Raw genomic sequence first — 14,880 nt, 5'->3', positions numbered from 1 at the left:
ATCCACTGGGTCGGGAGTTTTTCACAGATCAATGACAAATTGTCATTGTTTTTAAGGGACCTTGAGTTGATTAGAGCAATGCAATGCTTGCTTAATTACTACTCTTATTACATATTAACCTCTAAAAAAATGTTGTCACTTTTATACTTGTATGTATTCCATTCTACAATAACATGATACAATCCCTCTTTTTCTTCAAACTCTCTTATTCTGCATAGTACATTGGAACATCCCAGTTCTACTTTCAAGTAAGTTACTCAATGTTTTGGTGGTATGTACCATCTTTGTTTTACACACACACATACACACATATATATATATATATATATATATATATAATTCTTCACATTAAAAACATCTTTTTCAATGGAGTCCAGGCCAAAAGGCAGCAACACAAAAAATAAAACTAAAAGCAAAAATGTGCTTGACAAAAGAGGAATAATGATCAACTAATGTTGAATTGTGGACAAGGGCTGCACAGAATCATGCCAAGGGCCACAAATGGCCACTGGGCCACACTTTGGACATCAGCATTTTAACAGTAAAGTTCTCAAATAGTATTTTATTTTTTAGAACCAGAAAAAGTTTGATGAAATGCGAGAAAATATCAAGATTGAACGAGACTGTTTAAATTGTTGATTTTTAATTTATTGACAAAAAGAAATGACATGTCCAATATGTTAAGATATTTTAATCATTCTAAAGATTAAAAACAAGTCAATGAACACAAAAACAAAAGTAATCTAAACAAGTGTCGACAATCAGAAACACTTCAGCCGATGTAATCCACCAGCTGCTGCAGCTGTTCGCAACGTTTCACCACTTCTGGTATCGAGAGGAGAGTCTGTGAGGAAATGAAAACGCATCCATCAAACGTTAGAAAAAGATAAAATCACAAATATGAACTATAACAGAATAAATGCCTCACCTGTCTGACTTTATTGATCACGTGGTTTAAAATCTGGAGCTCATTCTCTGACTTCTGCTGGTTGTTCTGATGGATGATTTGCTGAAAGAGATGTCATGATAATAAACACGACTGTCTAGTTTTTTCCCACACAGGTGTGTGATCACATCTGTGAGCCCATCGATACGATCAGCACTCACATGGCGCTGCGCTCTTTCCAGGAGTTTATTTTTGGCCTGCACTGCTTCCTGTAGACTGGCCTTCAGCTTCTCCACCTGGTGGAAAAAACACATCAAAAAATAAGTATTCAATGTGTCACAATGTTTCTTATTAAACATATTTTCGAAATCTTTGAAATCACAAAATTGCACAAATTGAATTTACAAAAATAAATCTGCTTAATGGAAACAGGATAATTTCAAGAAAAAAAAACTCCAATGGAAAAAGTTTTATCATCACGAGTCATGCTACTACTGTTGGAAACGCAAAAGAAGACAAGAGAGGATGAGGGGGTTTTTTTTGGACAATGTTCTGCTAGCTCCACCAGACTCTCCCAGAATCACACAGTTAAAAAGTGTGAGACATCATCATAACACCTCTGTAAAAACACAGACTACAATTTCACCAAAACACTTCTTACGTAGCCACTCCCACATCTGATTGGCTTATAGATGACGAGCGCTAGCCCCATCATCTATGTCTGTTCAACAGTAAAGTTTGGAGATGGGAACATCATGATGGGAGGCTGTTTTCCTGCATATGGTAGTGAAAAACATTTAAAAAAACTCAAAGGAGGATGAATAAAAACTTGCTGGAATCTACCAGAATGATAAAAATGAAATGAGGGTGGAGATTTCAGCAAGACAATAATCCCAAACACAGAGCCGAGAAAACCCAACTGGCTTCAGAGAAAGAAAATAAATCTGTTAGAATCATCCAATTGAAAATATATGGAAAGAACTAAAAATCTGAAATTTAAAGACGTTTTCAAGGTAAAATGGGCAAAAATCAAAACCTTATTAGGTTTAATTTTGTTCAATGTATGGATCAAGTTGTTAGCAACAGCTGGTGAAAATTGCATGTCAGAAATATGTTGGAAAATATTGATCAATGCTTATTTTACCCGCTGTAATTAGCAAGCAGCGGTACTGACCTCCTTCAGCAGCTGGATCTTCTCCTCCATGTGGCGAGCCGAGGCCGCCGCCGGGCCGCCGGTTCTCCTCAGCTCCTCCCGCAGGCACTGGGACTCCACTCTGGACTGCTGCAGGGCGCGACGCAGCTCAGCCGCATCCCTTCGCAACTCCTGTGGGGGGAATTTAAAACATCAAAACTGAATAACAATAATGGTTCCTTAAAGCTCATATCTGTGTTTAAGTAATACATTGTTGTCGCTCTTGTGTTTGCTTAAAATCTCCTGGGCCTCTTGAACGTCTGTCATCAGCTTAGTCAGAGTTTTCTCGTCCTATGTGGAGAAAAATAAATCCATCATTTAAACATGTCAGACTGAATCGCAACCCGACAACAGATGCAGAAACATCAGGAGTCCAGACCTGAGCTTTCTGCTGCAGAGCCTGGTTTCCTCTCTCCACGAGGCTGCTGAGGCGCCGCACCTCCTGCTTCAGCTCAAGGACTTCATCTTGATGGCTGCTTCTTGAGGTCTGCAGCTCCATCTGCAGGCCACCGCTGGAACAGCATGAAAACATTAGAGGGGGAAGAATCAAAAATCTTAAGACCAAGTTGTTGTTGCCCCAAATAGACAAGATTGCCTTCACATTTAAGTATCAACCGATCTCCCAAAAATTAGACAAACTTTTACCGCCAACATTCAAATTAAATATATAAGACATATAAAAAATTGTTTGGTAAGCTAAAACATTAACGGCTGAAAAAACGATGGATCTTAACATCCAAAAAGTTTTTTCTGACTTTTCTGCTGTTGGAAAATCATGTCAGACATTTTTGTTTTTACCACTGTATAATTTTAAACAGAAACTATAAGTAATAAAATTATTTATGCATTAAATCCGGATAAATCAGATCCCATCTGCTGCCTCATATCGTCCACCTACATGGTGCTGTGCAGCTCCTGCAGCTGCGCGTCTCTGCGGCGCTGAGCCTGTTGCAGCGTGCTGATGAGCTCTGCGATGGTTCTGCTGAGGCCGGAGAGGACCTCCGCCATGCTGCTCTGCTCCTTCTCATCCTCCTCCTCTTCACCCCGGACCGGGCCCGAGATCGTCTTCGGGTTCAGAGCTGCGACGCAGGTGAAGGCGCTCGTCTCGCTGAAAAAAGCGTCACTCTGTGGCTCTGATGCATCTGAGGGGAAACAAAGATCACAAATCAGACTCAAATCAACATTCTTAATCTGCATGTGAAGCAGAATCACTTTATTATTTGAAAGTAAAATACATGGATAAAGATGAAATGCTAATTTAATCTAAAATGTTTTATATTTTTTTAATATTTGTCAGTTGATGAAAACAAAGAAATTTAAAAATAAAAAATAAATGTTTGATCCCAAGGGGAAAACACTTGATGTTGTAACAAACAACCAAATATTCAACTTTTATTCAGCCAAACTATATACTATTTTAATACAAGGCATTCCTTTATTTAGACTGTTTTACCCTTTCAACATGCAACAGGAATGAAAACCTGGTTCTCACTTCCTTCATTTGTTTCAAATATAACGAATGCTGGAGCTTTTAAAAGACTCTTCTCAATTATTTTATCATGAAAAATGTTATAATTATACACTCATCAATTAATATTCATCACCAATGCTATATCAGATTTATTTTGTAATAAATGTTTGTTTTTTCTCTTAATAACATGGACCTCTGGAGGAGTAGCCATTGCCACGGGAACAAACAAACAAACTCGTGTTAGTTAAAAAGTTTTCACCTAAGGTCGAGTCTGTTCTGACGTCTTCCTCCTTCTCGGCCGTTAAAGCCACCATGACGCTGTCGACGAAGGAGCTGGACGTCTGATGGCGCTCCGCACCGGAGAACACGGCCGACTCTTTCTGCTTTTGGTTTTCTTCCTTCTGAAAACAAAATAATCAAGCGTAGAAATATGTTTAAAACTCTCAACACGCTGCATTTACAACCCCAGATTCATAGAAACTCTCAGGAAAGCAATAACTGATCTTCTTTATGACCATTTGTCATTTTTAATGGCCGTGGTCAAGGCTTCTCCAGGACTTTTGGGGTATTTTATGTTTGATTTTTTTTATTTAAAAAAAAAAAAAAAATCATACTATGTTTCCAGAACTCAGTTTTCTCAGAAAAATAAATAACAATCTGACTACCAGCTGAAGGATTTATTATTTTGTCTTTCTGACTTCATTTGTTCTTCATTTGACCATTTTTCTTATTTCTAAGTTTTTGTGCAGGGCTGACAATAAATGATCTTAGTAGTCGATTATTATGATAATCATCTAAGCAAAGTGGCAGATTTTGAGCAATGTTAGAAATATATTAAGATATGCAAATTAAATATAATAAAATAAAAATGAGCATTTGTCTAAATTGAAAAAGCATTGCTTTGGTGATCATTTGTAGCAAAGGATTCATTTACAGCCTAAAAAATAATGTCAATAATGTGAAGAGCTCAGTCATTTATCCTAAACTCAATACAGAGTAGGGCTCCGGTATGTTTATTAGTTTTTGGATTAATTAGATGAATAATTGACAGAAAAATGTGCTAAATATGTTCTACCAAAACTAAATGGGTAGAACATATTTATAAAAAGTTTTTTATATTAAATGGAAAATGTTTATATTTTTTGTACATTTTTGTCTTTGTTGCAGCTCCAAGTGTGTTGTTCTCTTAGCAAATGGCCTTTTTGAGTCTTTATGCTTCAGTACCTGGCTGCTAAGGGAAAGCTGCAGCTCTGTGATCAGACCGCGCAGCGTGTGATGCAGGACGGTGATCTCAGTGACCACCTCAGCCATCCTCTCCTGCAGCTCCATGCGAGCGGCGCCGGCTGCGCAGCGGGACATTTCCAACTCGTCACTCAGACTCTGATTCTCAAGCCTTTAAAGAAAAAAAACAAACAGATCGATTTAAACCTGCATGAAAAATGAGAGACTCTTAACTAGCTGGATGTTTAAAAGATCCCATCACACACAGAAATAAAACAAACTTACTGAAGTTTGCACACTTCTGATTTCAGGTCTTCGCACTCGATGTTTCTCTCCCGAAGCGCCTGCAGGGTGCTCCTGAGGAGCCGCTCGCTCTCGGCCACCTGCTCCCTCGCCAGCTCATTCTCCATCTGCAGGAACTGAAATAAAAATGGCTGAAATGAAGCGCGATGTGTGGACATGCAACCATAGGTCTTTGAAAAGCAGAAGCGTTTTGTTCTTGTTGATTGTTCTTGTTGATTTTTACACAATCAACAAGAATGTAGTAACTGGTTTCTGGATGGGAAAACTACAACAAAACACTCGTCTTTTTCAGCAAAACCAGCTGATCACATCAACACCTGTGACTTTTGTAGCTCTATTGACATAAAAACATTTTGTTCTTTCTGTGTGCTCTTTGGTGAAACTCTGCAGTGGAAATTCACTTTATTATGCAAATGTTATTTTTACAAACAGTAAACACTGGACACCAAGAAGCAGCTTTAAAAACGTCTTAATTAGCAATTTTGCAGGTTTTAGTCCATATTTTATATTTCTGCAGTTTGTGCAAAAAGTGATTGTTGATTGGACAACAGAACAAAAAATAATATATCTCCAAGACGTAAATGGGATTTAAGCTGAGTAAATACATTTCAAAATAAAAGATCTCTAAAACATGACGGGTTTCCAGCTGACCTCATTCATTTCCCGCACGCCGCCCAGCTGGGTGCAGACTTCCTGCAGCTGCTGGATCTGAAACGTCTGAGACTGGGAAAGGTTCTGGAGCTGACCGAGCCGCTGGTCGCTCTCAGCCAGCGCCCGGTCCAGTTCACTGACCCGCTGCTCTGAACCCGACAGAGACGCCTGCAGCCTGGAGGAGAACAGGAGAGAAAACAAACAGCAGGCAAAGAAATTTACTGAAAAACTGAATGAAAAGAAGGAAAGGGAGGAGAGAAGGAAGAAAAGAAAAAAGGAATGAAGGATTTGAAAAAAGAAGAAATGAAGGAAAGGGGAAATGAAAGAAGGAAAAAAGGAAAAACATAAGAAGGAAGGATCCGAAGGATGGGAAAAAGCAAGAAAGGAAGGAAGGATTTAAATGGAAGCAATGAAGGATCTGAAAGGAGTGAATAAAAGAAGGAAACAAGAGATGGAAAAGTCTGGAAATCTGAAAAACCTTCCTCCTCTTCCTCTTCAATCTTTTAGTTTCTCTTAATTCTCTCAAATTGTTGAAACCTAAAAGTCGGCGCTTACTGATTTGCTCTGTCGTTGGCTTCATGCAAGTCTTTCCAGGACTGCTGCAGCCTGCAGAAACAGAAAAACGTTAAAGCAAAGGTTTCCCCTCATCACCGGATGTCCTGACCTCTGACCCCTGGATCCTACTTAGTGGTCTCGGCGGCGAGCGCCTGCTCCAGGAAGGCGTAGGACGCCAGCGTGGAGGAAATGGTCGCCGACAGCTCCGTCACCTTCCTCTCCAGCTGAGCGGACTCCTCCTCTTCCGCCGTCAGTTTCTGCCGCAGGACGCCCATCTCTGAAATTTACCAAAACACAAACTAAAACGTCTGAAACAGAGGCAGAAACACAGCGGGGAGCGAACGAAACGCCACCTGAAGTCAGGATGGTGATCTGCAGATTGAAATCGCTGATCTGCTGCGAGGCGGTTTGAAGGTTCAGCTGAGTTTCCTTCAGCTCGTCTTCAATCTGTAGAGCAGAGGATCGTTGGAGTTAAACCGCTGAACACAGAACTGATTTAATTAAAACACACATTTTTATTGTCAACATTTCAGAATGAAACTGTCCCAAGTTATCAGGCCGATCAGTCCAATTTTTAATATGAAACACAAAACTTAACATTTCACTACGAAGGACACAGAAGACGTAAAACACAATGAAGGAGTGAAAGAATGGAAAAATTAAAAAGTACACGTTTAACCTCCAATAATCTGCTCTCAGATTGAGCTGCCTAATCCAGCCTGTCATCTTTTCATCTGACCTGCTCTCTCTCTTCGGTGGCTCGCTCTCTCGCCGTCCGATGCTCGTCCCTCTCCCTCAGCGCGGCGGCGGCTCGCTCGTTCAGCTGAAGGAGCGTCGGGGCCGTTTCCTGCAGGAGGCGCCGCGCGCTGCAAAGCTGCCGGAGAGAAAACCAGCGGGAGTAAAACGTTAAAGTTTAGTTTTATCCCGTTGAGTTGTTCTGTTCTAACTCAGATCGCTGCTTTTTATTAGTTATTAGTTAAATATTGCTAAGTTTTTTAGTTATAGTAGTAGTTTTAGTTTTTTCATAAAAATAAAAAATCTATTTCACATCAGTTTAAAAGGCTGATAAATAGGTTAACACACAAGCAAAGATTTTATATTTATAATTTCAATACGTTTCAGCTTGAATTCGTCATAGTTAGTTTTTTCACATTAATCACGGTTCTAATTTCTAAACTGCAAAAAGTTTTTGTTACTTTGTTGGTTTCAGTTCACGGTGCTGGAAACAGAGAAACGTTGTTTCTCTGCTGAGCGTACCTCTTGCATCAGGCTGAAGTGATCCTCTGCAGTTCGGGACAGAAGGTCGGAGGCCGAGCTCAGCGTTTCCTGGCAGGTCCGATTCAGAGCAACCTGCAGGAGACGAGGAAGCAGCACGATGCAGATCAGGATCAGAAGAGGCGACTCTTACAGAGCGAGGTCATTTTTAAATATGCAAATCTTTCAGTGTCAAACTATTTTATTTGATTGCAATTTGATTGAGAAACAATTTTTAAAATTCAAAAACCAGCAGTGTTAACAAATAAAACATTTCAAACAATTCTAGAAGGTTCCGTACTGGACAATCAAATTCCAATGAAATTATCTTAAAAGAAAAATATGTTTAAGAATAAATGTATGTCACTTAAATGAACAATATTCATAGTTCCCACAAGTCAATTTGCGATGTTCTATAGAATCCTTTTTTCTTTCCTGCGCCTCCAGTCGTTTCGACTGGTCTGCTCACCTGATCCGGGCAGGTTTGGTTCAGAGCCGCTAGCAGCTCCTCCTGAGATCCGACACATTTCTCCAGAGCTGAGATTTCAGAGGCGCAGTGCGTCCTCAGCTGCTCCATCGCACCGAAAGCCTGCAAACAGATACAAATGTTGAAAAAACACAACTCAATAAATCGTTTAACCTCATGATAAATTAAAACAACAATCGTTTCCATTTGCATGATCTTTTTGTACCAATAACTGGATGATTAAAGTCTTCACTGGTGTTTTAACTAAACCTTTTTTTGAAAGATAGTTTTGGTTAAAACATTACTTATTCAAACGTAAGTATTTTTTTCCAAATAAAATACATTTTATTTGTCGTTTTATTATTTATTTTGGATATTTAAAATGTTTCAATTTTAACAATTAGGCCATATTTAAAATTACTTCTAGTTTCACACTCTGTTATAAACTTTATATTTCCAATTTTAATATATTTAAAAGGTTTGGATGGGAGTTTTTAGTTGTAGTTAATATGAGATATTAATTTTAATATTTTCCTTACTGCCTCCTTGGCCGCGAAGGCTTCTTCCATCCGCGCCTCCATGCTGTTCCTCTGCTGAAGAACTTCTTTCACCTTCTCCAGGAGTCTTCTCTGAGTTTCCTTTGATTTCTCCAACAGGGACTTCATGAGCTCGTACTACAGAACAGCACAACGAAGTTGGATTAATTATTGCGCATATTCAATCAGCTGAGAGATATACGTTTACATACATGGGACGCCAGGTTCTGATGGTCCTCCCTGATGGTTTTGCCCATTTTCTTCATGTTGGACAGAGCTACATCTGTGTCGTTGCTCAAAGAAGACTGCAGAGAAAGTCCAACAGGTTTAAAAACATTTTTATCTCTGTCCACAGATCAGGATTCAGACACTTTTCAGCAAAATTCAAGCACTTTTCACGGTAGGCTGTCAAACTCTTCCAGCAACACACTTTGGAGATAAAAACAATGCAAATAAACTAAAAAATATATATAAAATTCACCAGCATGTAATTTATTACTGTTATTAATAGTGTCTTGTGACGGTTTTCTACATTGGGAAAAAGGGAAACTAAAACATTACATCCTTTTTACACAGATCAATAAGTTATTGAGCCATTAGGAATAATAAATATACATAAATAAAATTTTGTCATTTTTTATTTCGCAAACAGAAGTAATTTTGGTAATTCTAACTAACCTGAAACAAGAAAAGTTTAGTTTGATTTACCTTCGTAAGTCATAAACAAATACTTGTCTTTTAATTAGGTGTATGAGAATATCTGATTTCTACTATAAGTAATGTTTTCCAAATTTAAGCTTTCGATCAAGCTTTAAGTTGCATTTTACTGCAAAACTTAGCAGTTTGAATATCAAGCACTTTCAAGGACTTTATACAGAAATCAAGCACTTTCCTTGAGAACACCTCATTTTTGTAAGACGTTTGTGTTTTGATGTAATTTTCACTTTTTATATTGATGTTCCTTTTATGTATATATTTTTGTTTTTATTGTTGTACTACTGCCTTGCTGACTAATAAAGACAATTAAATTATCTTGGCTTACTGAATTTCAAACATTTTCAAGGATTTCAAGCACCCGTATGAACAGTGACAGCAGCTTAAATGCTGAGGTGATATCTGAGGTTTGTCTCACCATGGCGGCTCTCATCTCCTGCAGAGCCTGGATGAGATTCTGCAGGGAATTTCCATCAAGCTCCAGCTCAGTTATCTGGTTCAGAGCCTCCAGGTAGAGATCTCTGTACATCGTGGTCTAAACAAGGAATGAAAATACCAATGTTCATCAGAAAAAAATCAAAAAGACAAACGCTAATGAGGGGTGACAATTAATGGTTTATTAGATTTAAATCAGTCCCAATTTATTGACTTATAGAGTTCACTTAGATCTTTCAGTGTTGCAGTTTAGCCACCATCCAGCAGAGGGTGCTGCTGGTCATCCTGAAGTGGAGCCAGTTGATACAGAAACAAAAGATGGCAGTGCCATACCAGAACCGTAAATGATCCAAACTGAGTTTGGATCATTTCACACGCAGACATTTTCATGTTTTTTCCCCCCAAACTCTTTACTAGATTGGGGAAATCTAGTGAAGAGATTTACTAGATTTTCCCAATTGAAATTAGTCTCAAAATTTCTGAGTTTTATCTTGCAAATTTCAGACTTTTCAAACTCAAAAATTTCCAAGTTTTTTCTACAACATTTCTGAGATTAATCGCAAAATTTCCAAGATTCTAGGCAAGAATTTACTCATTTTTTTCCAATCAGGTGTGGGATGCACACATAAACACACATCTAATGTTATATGTTTTGAAATATATTCACCCGAGAAGCTCCTTAAGTTTCATAATGTCTTTTTTTCTTTTACGTCCAGCATATCATGAAAAATTTGGCAGTTGGTATAGAAAGACAGTCAGCCCTCTTCAGGCAAGAGAAAACTCAGATTTTTAAGAAAATGGCTGCTTATCAATTAGCTGTTAGTTGATCGATAAGATCAATCACTGGTCAATGGATAACTTGCATTCCTAGTTATCATTCGTTCAGTGTTTTTACCTGACTGAGCTCAGTGTGGTCCGTCTGAACCAGCTTCTCTCTCAGGTCCGAAGGAGCCGGGCCCAAAGAGGGGCAGCGGTGCGCCCTGGCTGCAGCCAGCTGCTGGACCAGCGCCTCCACCATGATCATGCTGGACATCAGCCTCTGCTCCAGCTCCAGCCGCGGGAGGCTCTCCAGGCTGCCTGGAGGTAAACTGAAACCACACCGGAGAACTTTACATCCATCCACATGGCATAAAATTCATTTCACAATATACATTCTGATGGGTGGCGGTACCGATATGTATTGCAATTTGATTTGTATAAATCTTACAACAGAAACAAACAAAAAAATATAATCTGGGTTTTTTTTTGCAGTTTTTGCAAATGTAAATTGTATGCCATGTTTGGAAGGAAGGAATGAAGGAAAGACAGAAGAACTTTTGAAAGAAAGTTAGAAAGAAAAAGAAAGAGACACCACTCACTTCCAGATGAGTGGTTCGGTCGCTGTGCAGGAATCGGTCACAGAGAATTCCCTCTTTTTCACAAATATTCCTGACGTGTTCAGGCTGTGGTCCACCATCTTCAGTGGACTGGTGCCCACACAGACACTGTGGGACTCTGCAGGATCCACTCTGTCTGAGGGGGCCATGAAGGCAGCAGGATGAGCGACGCTCATCTTTCCACACGCCATCATGAGGAACTCGGCCATCTGCCGAAGCTGCTGCTGAAACTGGCCATCAGAAATAAGTGGCGCTGTTTCCAGCTGCGCTTTCTTCCCAGAAACCTCCTGTGGCTTTGAACTTACAGCAGTGGAGTTAAGCAGAGGGCAGGGCATTAGGCTTTCGAGCTGCTCTGCTAACAACCCCATGGAGTCAACGTCAACAGGAGCCAAAAGACTTTTCTCATCCTCCAGAGCAGAATTGTCAGGTAGAAACATGTCCTGACCCGACACCACGGGGCGCTTCGGCGCGGACAGAGACGCTCTCTTCCCGATGGGGCTGAGAAACTGCAGGGCGGAGGCAACTGACGGACACTCTGACAGGACTTTTAAGATGGCAGGAGATGCAGGAGGAGCTTTTTCTGCAGAGTTACAGAGACCCAAAGAACCCAGAGCGCTGTCTTTTGCCTCGGAGTGGGATGTGGAATCCAGCTGCTGCTGCTGTGGTAGAGTTTCTGCCGAAGCACCAAGATGGCTGCAGTCGGACGCAACTAAAGGAGTGTTTTTAGGAATCTCATCCACTATTTTTAATGATGCGTTTGTCTCAGGTGATAGATTAATATCAAACACGACTTCTCCATTCTTCAGGTGGTCGTTCATTTGTTCTTTGTTGTAATCCTCTTTAGGCGAAGTCAACATCTTCTCAGACACCTGGGATTTACCTGATTTCCAATCAAAGTTCTCATCCTGCCCATCAGGTAGCTCTGAGTTTATTTCAGCGCTGCATGGTTGTATGTCTGGAACAATGTTCACCTCCTCTGGTGGAAGCGAGGAGTTGTATTTTACGTTGCAGTAGGGATGATCTAAGTGATCTTTACTGTTTTCCAGGTCATAATCACCGGCTAACACACTCGGATCCATGCTGTGGTTGTAGCCAGAGCAGGTGTGAGAAAGAGGAGTAGTCTCATCTGCGACATCAGCGTCCGCTGGGATTTCTACCGCGCCACCGCTGCAGTTCAGCAGCTTCAGAATCAGACGATCTGGGTTTTCTGATGTTTGTGCTGTAGAGATATCATCGTTTCCACTGCTGCAGTCCAGATCGACATGCTCCGCTGGAAGCAGCAGGGAGCAGTCAGCTGAGTTTGTGCCGTCGTCTTGTGCTGGACCCCAGAGGTCATCCTGGGGCAGAGGAACCGTCTCCTCCTTTAATCCAGTGGAGTCAGAAACTTTAACCTCACCTCCATCACAGGCGACTGGAGAATCCGGCTGTTTGACGCTGCAATTCCAATATGGATGCTCCACATGCTCACTGCAGGATTGCTCCGTCCTGCTGGGTGAAGCGACTGAATCTTCTGCTTCGGCGGTAAGAGTAATCCCATGTTGAGGCAAAATCAAACTCTGCTCTCCACCGTCTGAGGAATCTGAAATCTCAACTTCACCTCCGTAACAAATGAAGGTTTTGAATGTGACGTCTCCAAGTCCACGCTCTGACTGGGTGGTATCCCTGGAAACGGGATCGGTCAGAGTTCCCAACTGGGTCTGTGCGTCACAGAGATGAACGTCTGGCTGTGGAAGAGATTTAGTAATGAGTAACAACAGAGCCGTTTGCAAAATTTACACTGTTAAAAATAACATGAACAATTTCAGCTTCGTAGCCTGTTATGAGAAAAAACTGGGGGTCCGTTTTCAAAGTTGTATTTCCATTATGCTATGCATTTGTCTATCTGAATATGTAATTAGCATATTTACATATTTAGAAAGCTAAATATTTAGCTTGCGAAGTAAGTATTTAGTTTGAAACTTAGTATTGAGCTTGCTAATTACATGAATCTAAATTTAGTGGCAAATTTAATATTTAACTTGTTACTGAAAGTAAAAGCTAAAAAACATTTAGCTTTTACTTTAAAGCTAAATGTTTAAGCTGAAGATACATATTTAGCTTGCTCATTAAATATTTAATGTGATACTTACATTTATAAATATAAATAACATGCAGAAATTATGACTTTAAAAAATAAACTCCATTTTCTATCTTATAATCTGGGAATTTTGGGTTGTGTAACTTTCCAAACATCAACCCACAAATAAAAGAAAAATAAATAAAAGTCAATATTTTTGAAAGTTTGTACAAACTCACCATGCTAGCTTTCACTGTGTCACCGCTGAACTGTGGCTTTGACCTGGTCCTCGATGAAGGAGTCTCATTTTCCAGGCTTCTCAGAGGAGTACGCTCGCCTCTTCTACTGGAAGACTACCATCAACAAAACGTTTAGTGGATCATCATCAGATACTAAACTCAGCAATAATCTCACACCGTGTGCAGAAGACTTACCCAGTCTTCTATGCTGGACTGTGACATCCTCTCACAAAGATCAATCGCATAAACAACCTCTTCAGCTGCAAGTTTAAAACAATAATAATCTATTTTTACATCCCCAATCAATTCTCAATCACATAACACACCTAAGAATTCCATTGCAGCTGCAATATTGATTAATGGTTCTCTGATTATTCGTGGTTCACTTGTACAACAGACCATTTAACAACTGCTGCCATTAATCCAGTTCTTTCTTTTCACGGTAAGTGTATTTTTGTTTACAGTATAAATACTCCCAAAAAGGCCAGTGCTTCTGTGATTTCTGTGTCCAAGTCCTCTTAAAACTCAACTGAACCAGGTTCTGGTTCACGTTCATTCCTTCTAAAAGGGAGTCTTTATTTCCCACTGCCGCCATATGCTGTTTCATAAGGACAAGTAAATTCAGCTCAGTTTATTTTATTTTTAATAGTACAAACTCACAAAAAATGTCATCCCAAAGTTACTGATAAAGGAAAAATCAATTCAGTCACATCATGTCCAATTTACTCTAATTATCAAATATTATCTTAGATAGCATTATGCCAATTAGAATTATCTCAATTAAAACTTTTGACATTTAAAGGAATGAACAGAAGAGTAAATCTAAGACTTCGATTTGTTTTCTCATAATCCATGACTTTTATATGCGATTATCTGACAGTAATGTTTATTAATTGTCACTATTTACTTATTTTCAGTCTGTTGCTGGCTTAGTGCTCATATTAAGCATTAACATTTAATATGTTTTAATAAACAACACTGATACTGTTATATTTTTATGTTTTACCATATTTACTGTGTTTATTTACATTGTTTAGCAGGTGTTAGTTTCTTCATTATTTACACAGAAATCAGAAACAAGCTAGCTTCTGATGTCAGGCAGATAATCAGGACCTGTTAAACACCTTGTAAATGCTATAACATATATTCACAGTTTGATATCTTAATTGGGGGTGTTTAGAACAATAATAGTAGAGCATAACGCAGCCAAAGACTCTCAGAGAGCATTAAAACACGTCTAAGTTATGGAAAACTTACGTTAGCTGAAGATGGTTTTCTTGTAACGGAGTCAGTTAACGAACAACCAATTAAACCACATGAACATTTAACTGCAATTATTTAAAACACGGGCGATATATAGTCTAAAAATACTTTACCTTCCAGACTTAAACTGCCAACTTGAACCAAGGTTTCAAATCTGATGAATAAACCTGTTTTCCCCGAGCTGACGTCAACCGCGTTACGTTCAAAACAGACCGTTTTAAAAACGCAAACTCGGCACCGATTGGTCGCTTCTCTTCTTCTG

General features: G+C 39.5%; 1 protein-coding gene across 1 annotated transcript; it reads right to left on the bottom strand.

Moving 5' to 3' along the window:
• Positions 1-632: 632 nt before the first annotated feature.
• LOC129351083 (sperm-associated antigen 5-like) lies at positions 633-14,821 on the bottom strand. The gene is made up of 25 exons (XM_055019871.1): positions 14,732-14,821; positions 13,551-13,615; positions 13,356-13,469; positions 11,043-12,784; positions 10,580-10,772; positions 9,668-9,784; positions 8,748-8,840; positions 8,539-8,673; positions 8,003-8,122; positions 7,537-7,629; positions 7,019-7,153; positions 6,633-6,726; positions 6,409-6,556; positions 6,280-6,330; positions 5,725-5,899; positions 5,056-5,189; positions 4,774-4,942; positions 3,809-3,950; positions 2,977-3,220; positions 2,458-2,590; positions 2,289-2,369; positions 2,061-2,210; positions 1,108-1,182; positions 929-1,009; positions 633-844 (listed from the first exon to the last, which is right to left on the bottom strand). The coding sequence occupies exons 2-25, from the start codon at positions 13,575-13,577 to the stop codon at positions 773-775; spliced, it is 4,518 nt and encodes a 1,505-aa protein (XP_054875846.1). The 5' UTR covers positions 13,578-13,615; positions 14,732-14,821; the 3' UTR covers positions 633-772.
• Between the last annotated feature and the right edge of the window lie 59 nt (positions 14,822-14,880).

Source organism: Poeciliopsis prolifica, unplaced genomic scaffold (assembly GCF_027474105.1).
Source record: "Poeciliopsis prolifica strain line A6 unplaced genomic scaffold, Auburn_PproV2 SCAFFOLD064, whole genome shotgun sequence".
Classification (NCBI taxonomy): Eukaryota; Metazoa; Chordata; class Actinopteri; order Cyprinodontiformes; family Poeciliidae; genus Poeciliopsis; species Poeciliopsis prolifica.
Note: the sequence above shows the minus strand (reverse complement) of the source record. Positions and strands in the feature narration are given on the sequence as shown.

What these genes read in the sequence shown, in the direction of transcription:
- LOC129351083 (XM_055019871.1), bottom strand. Translation starts at nt 13,577, where the DNA reads ATGTCACAGTCCAGCATAGAAGACTGG. An exon ending in ATCAGAACCTGGCGTCCCAT is followed by an intron (nt 8,674 to 8,747) that starts GTATGTAAACGT and finishes GCTGTTCTGTAG; the next exon opens with TACGAGCTCATGAAGTCCCT. An exon ending in AACACAAGAGCGACAACAAT is followed by an intron (nt 2,211 to 2,288) that starts GTATTACTTAAA and finishes TTCCCCCCACAG; the next exon opens with GAGTTGCGAAGGGATGCGGC.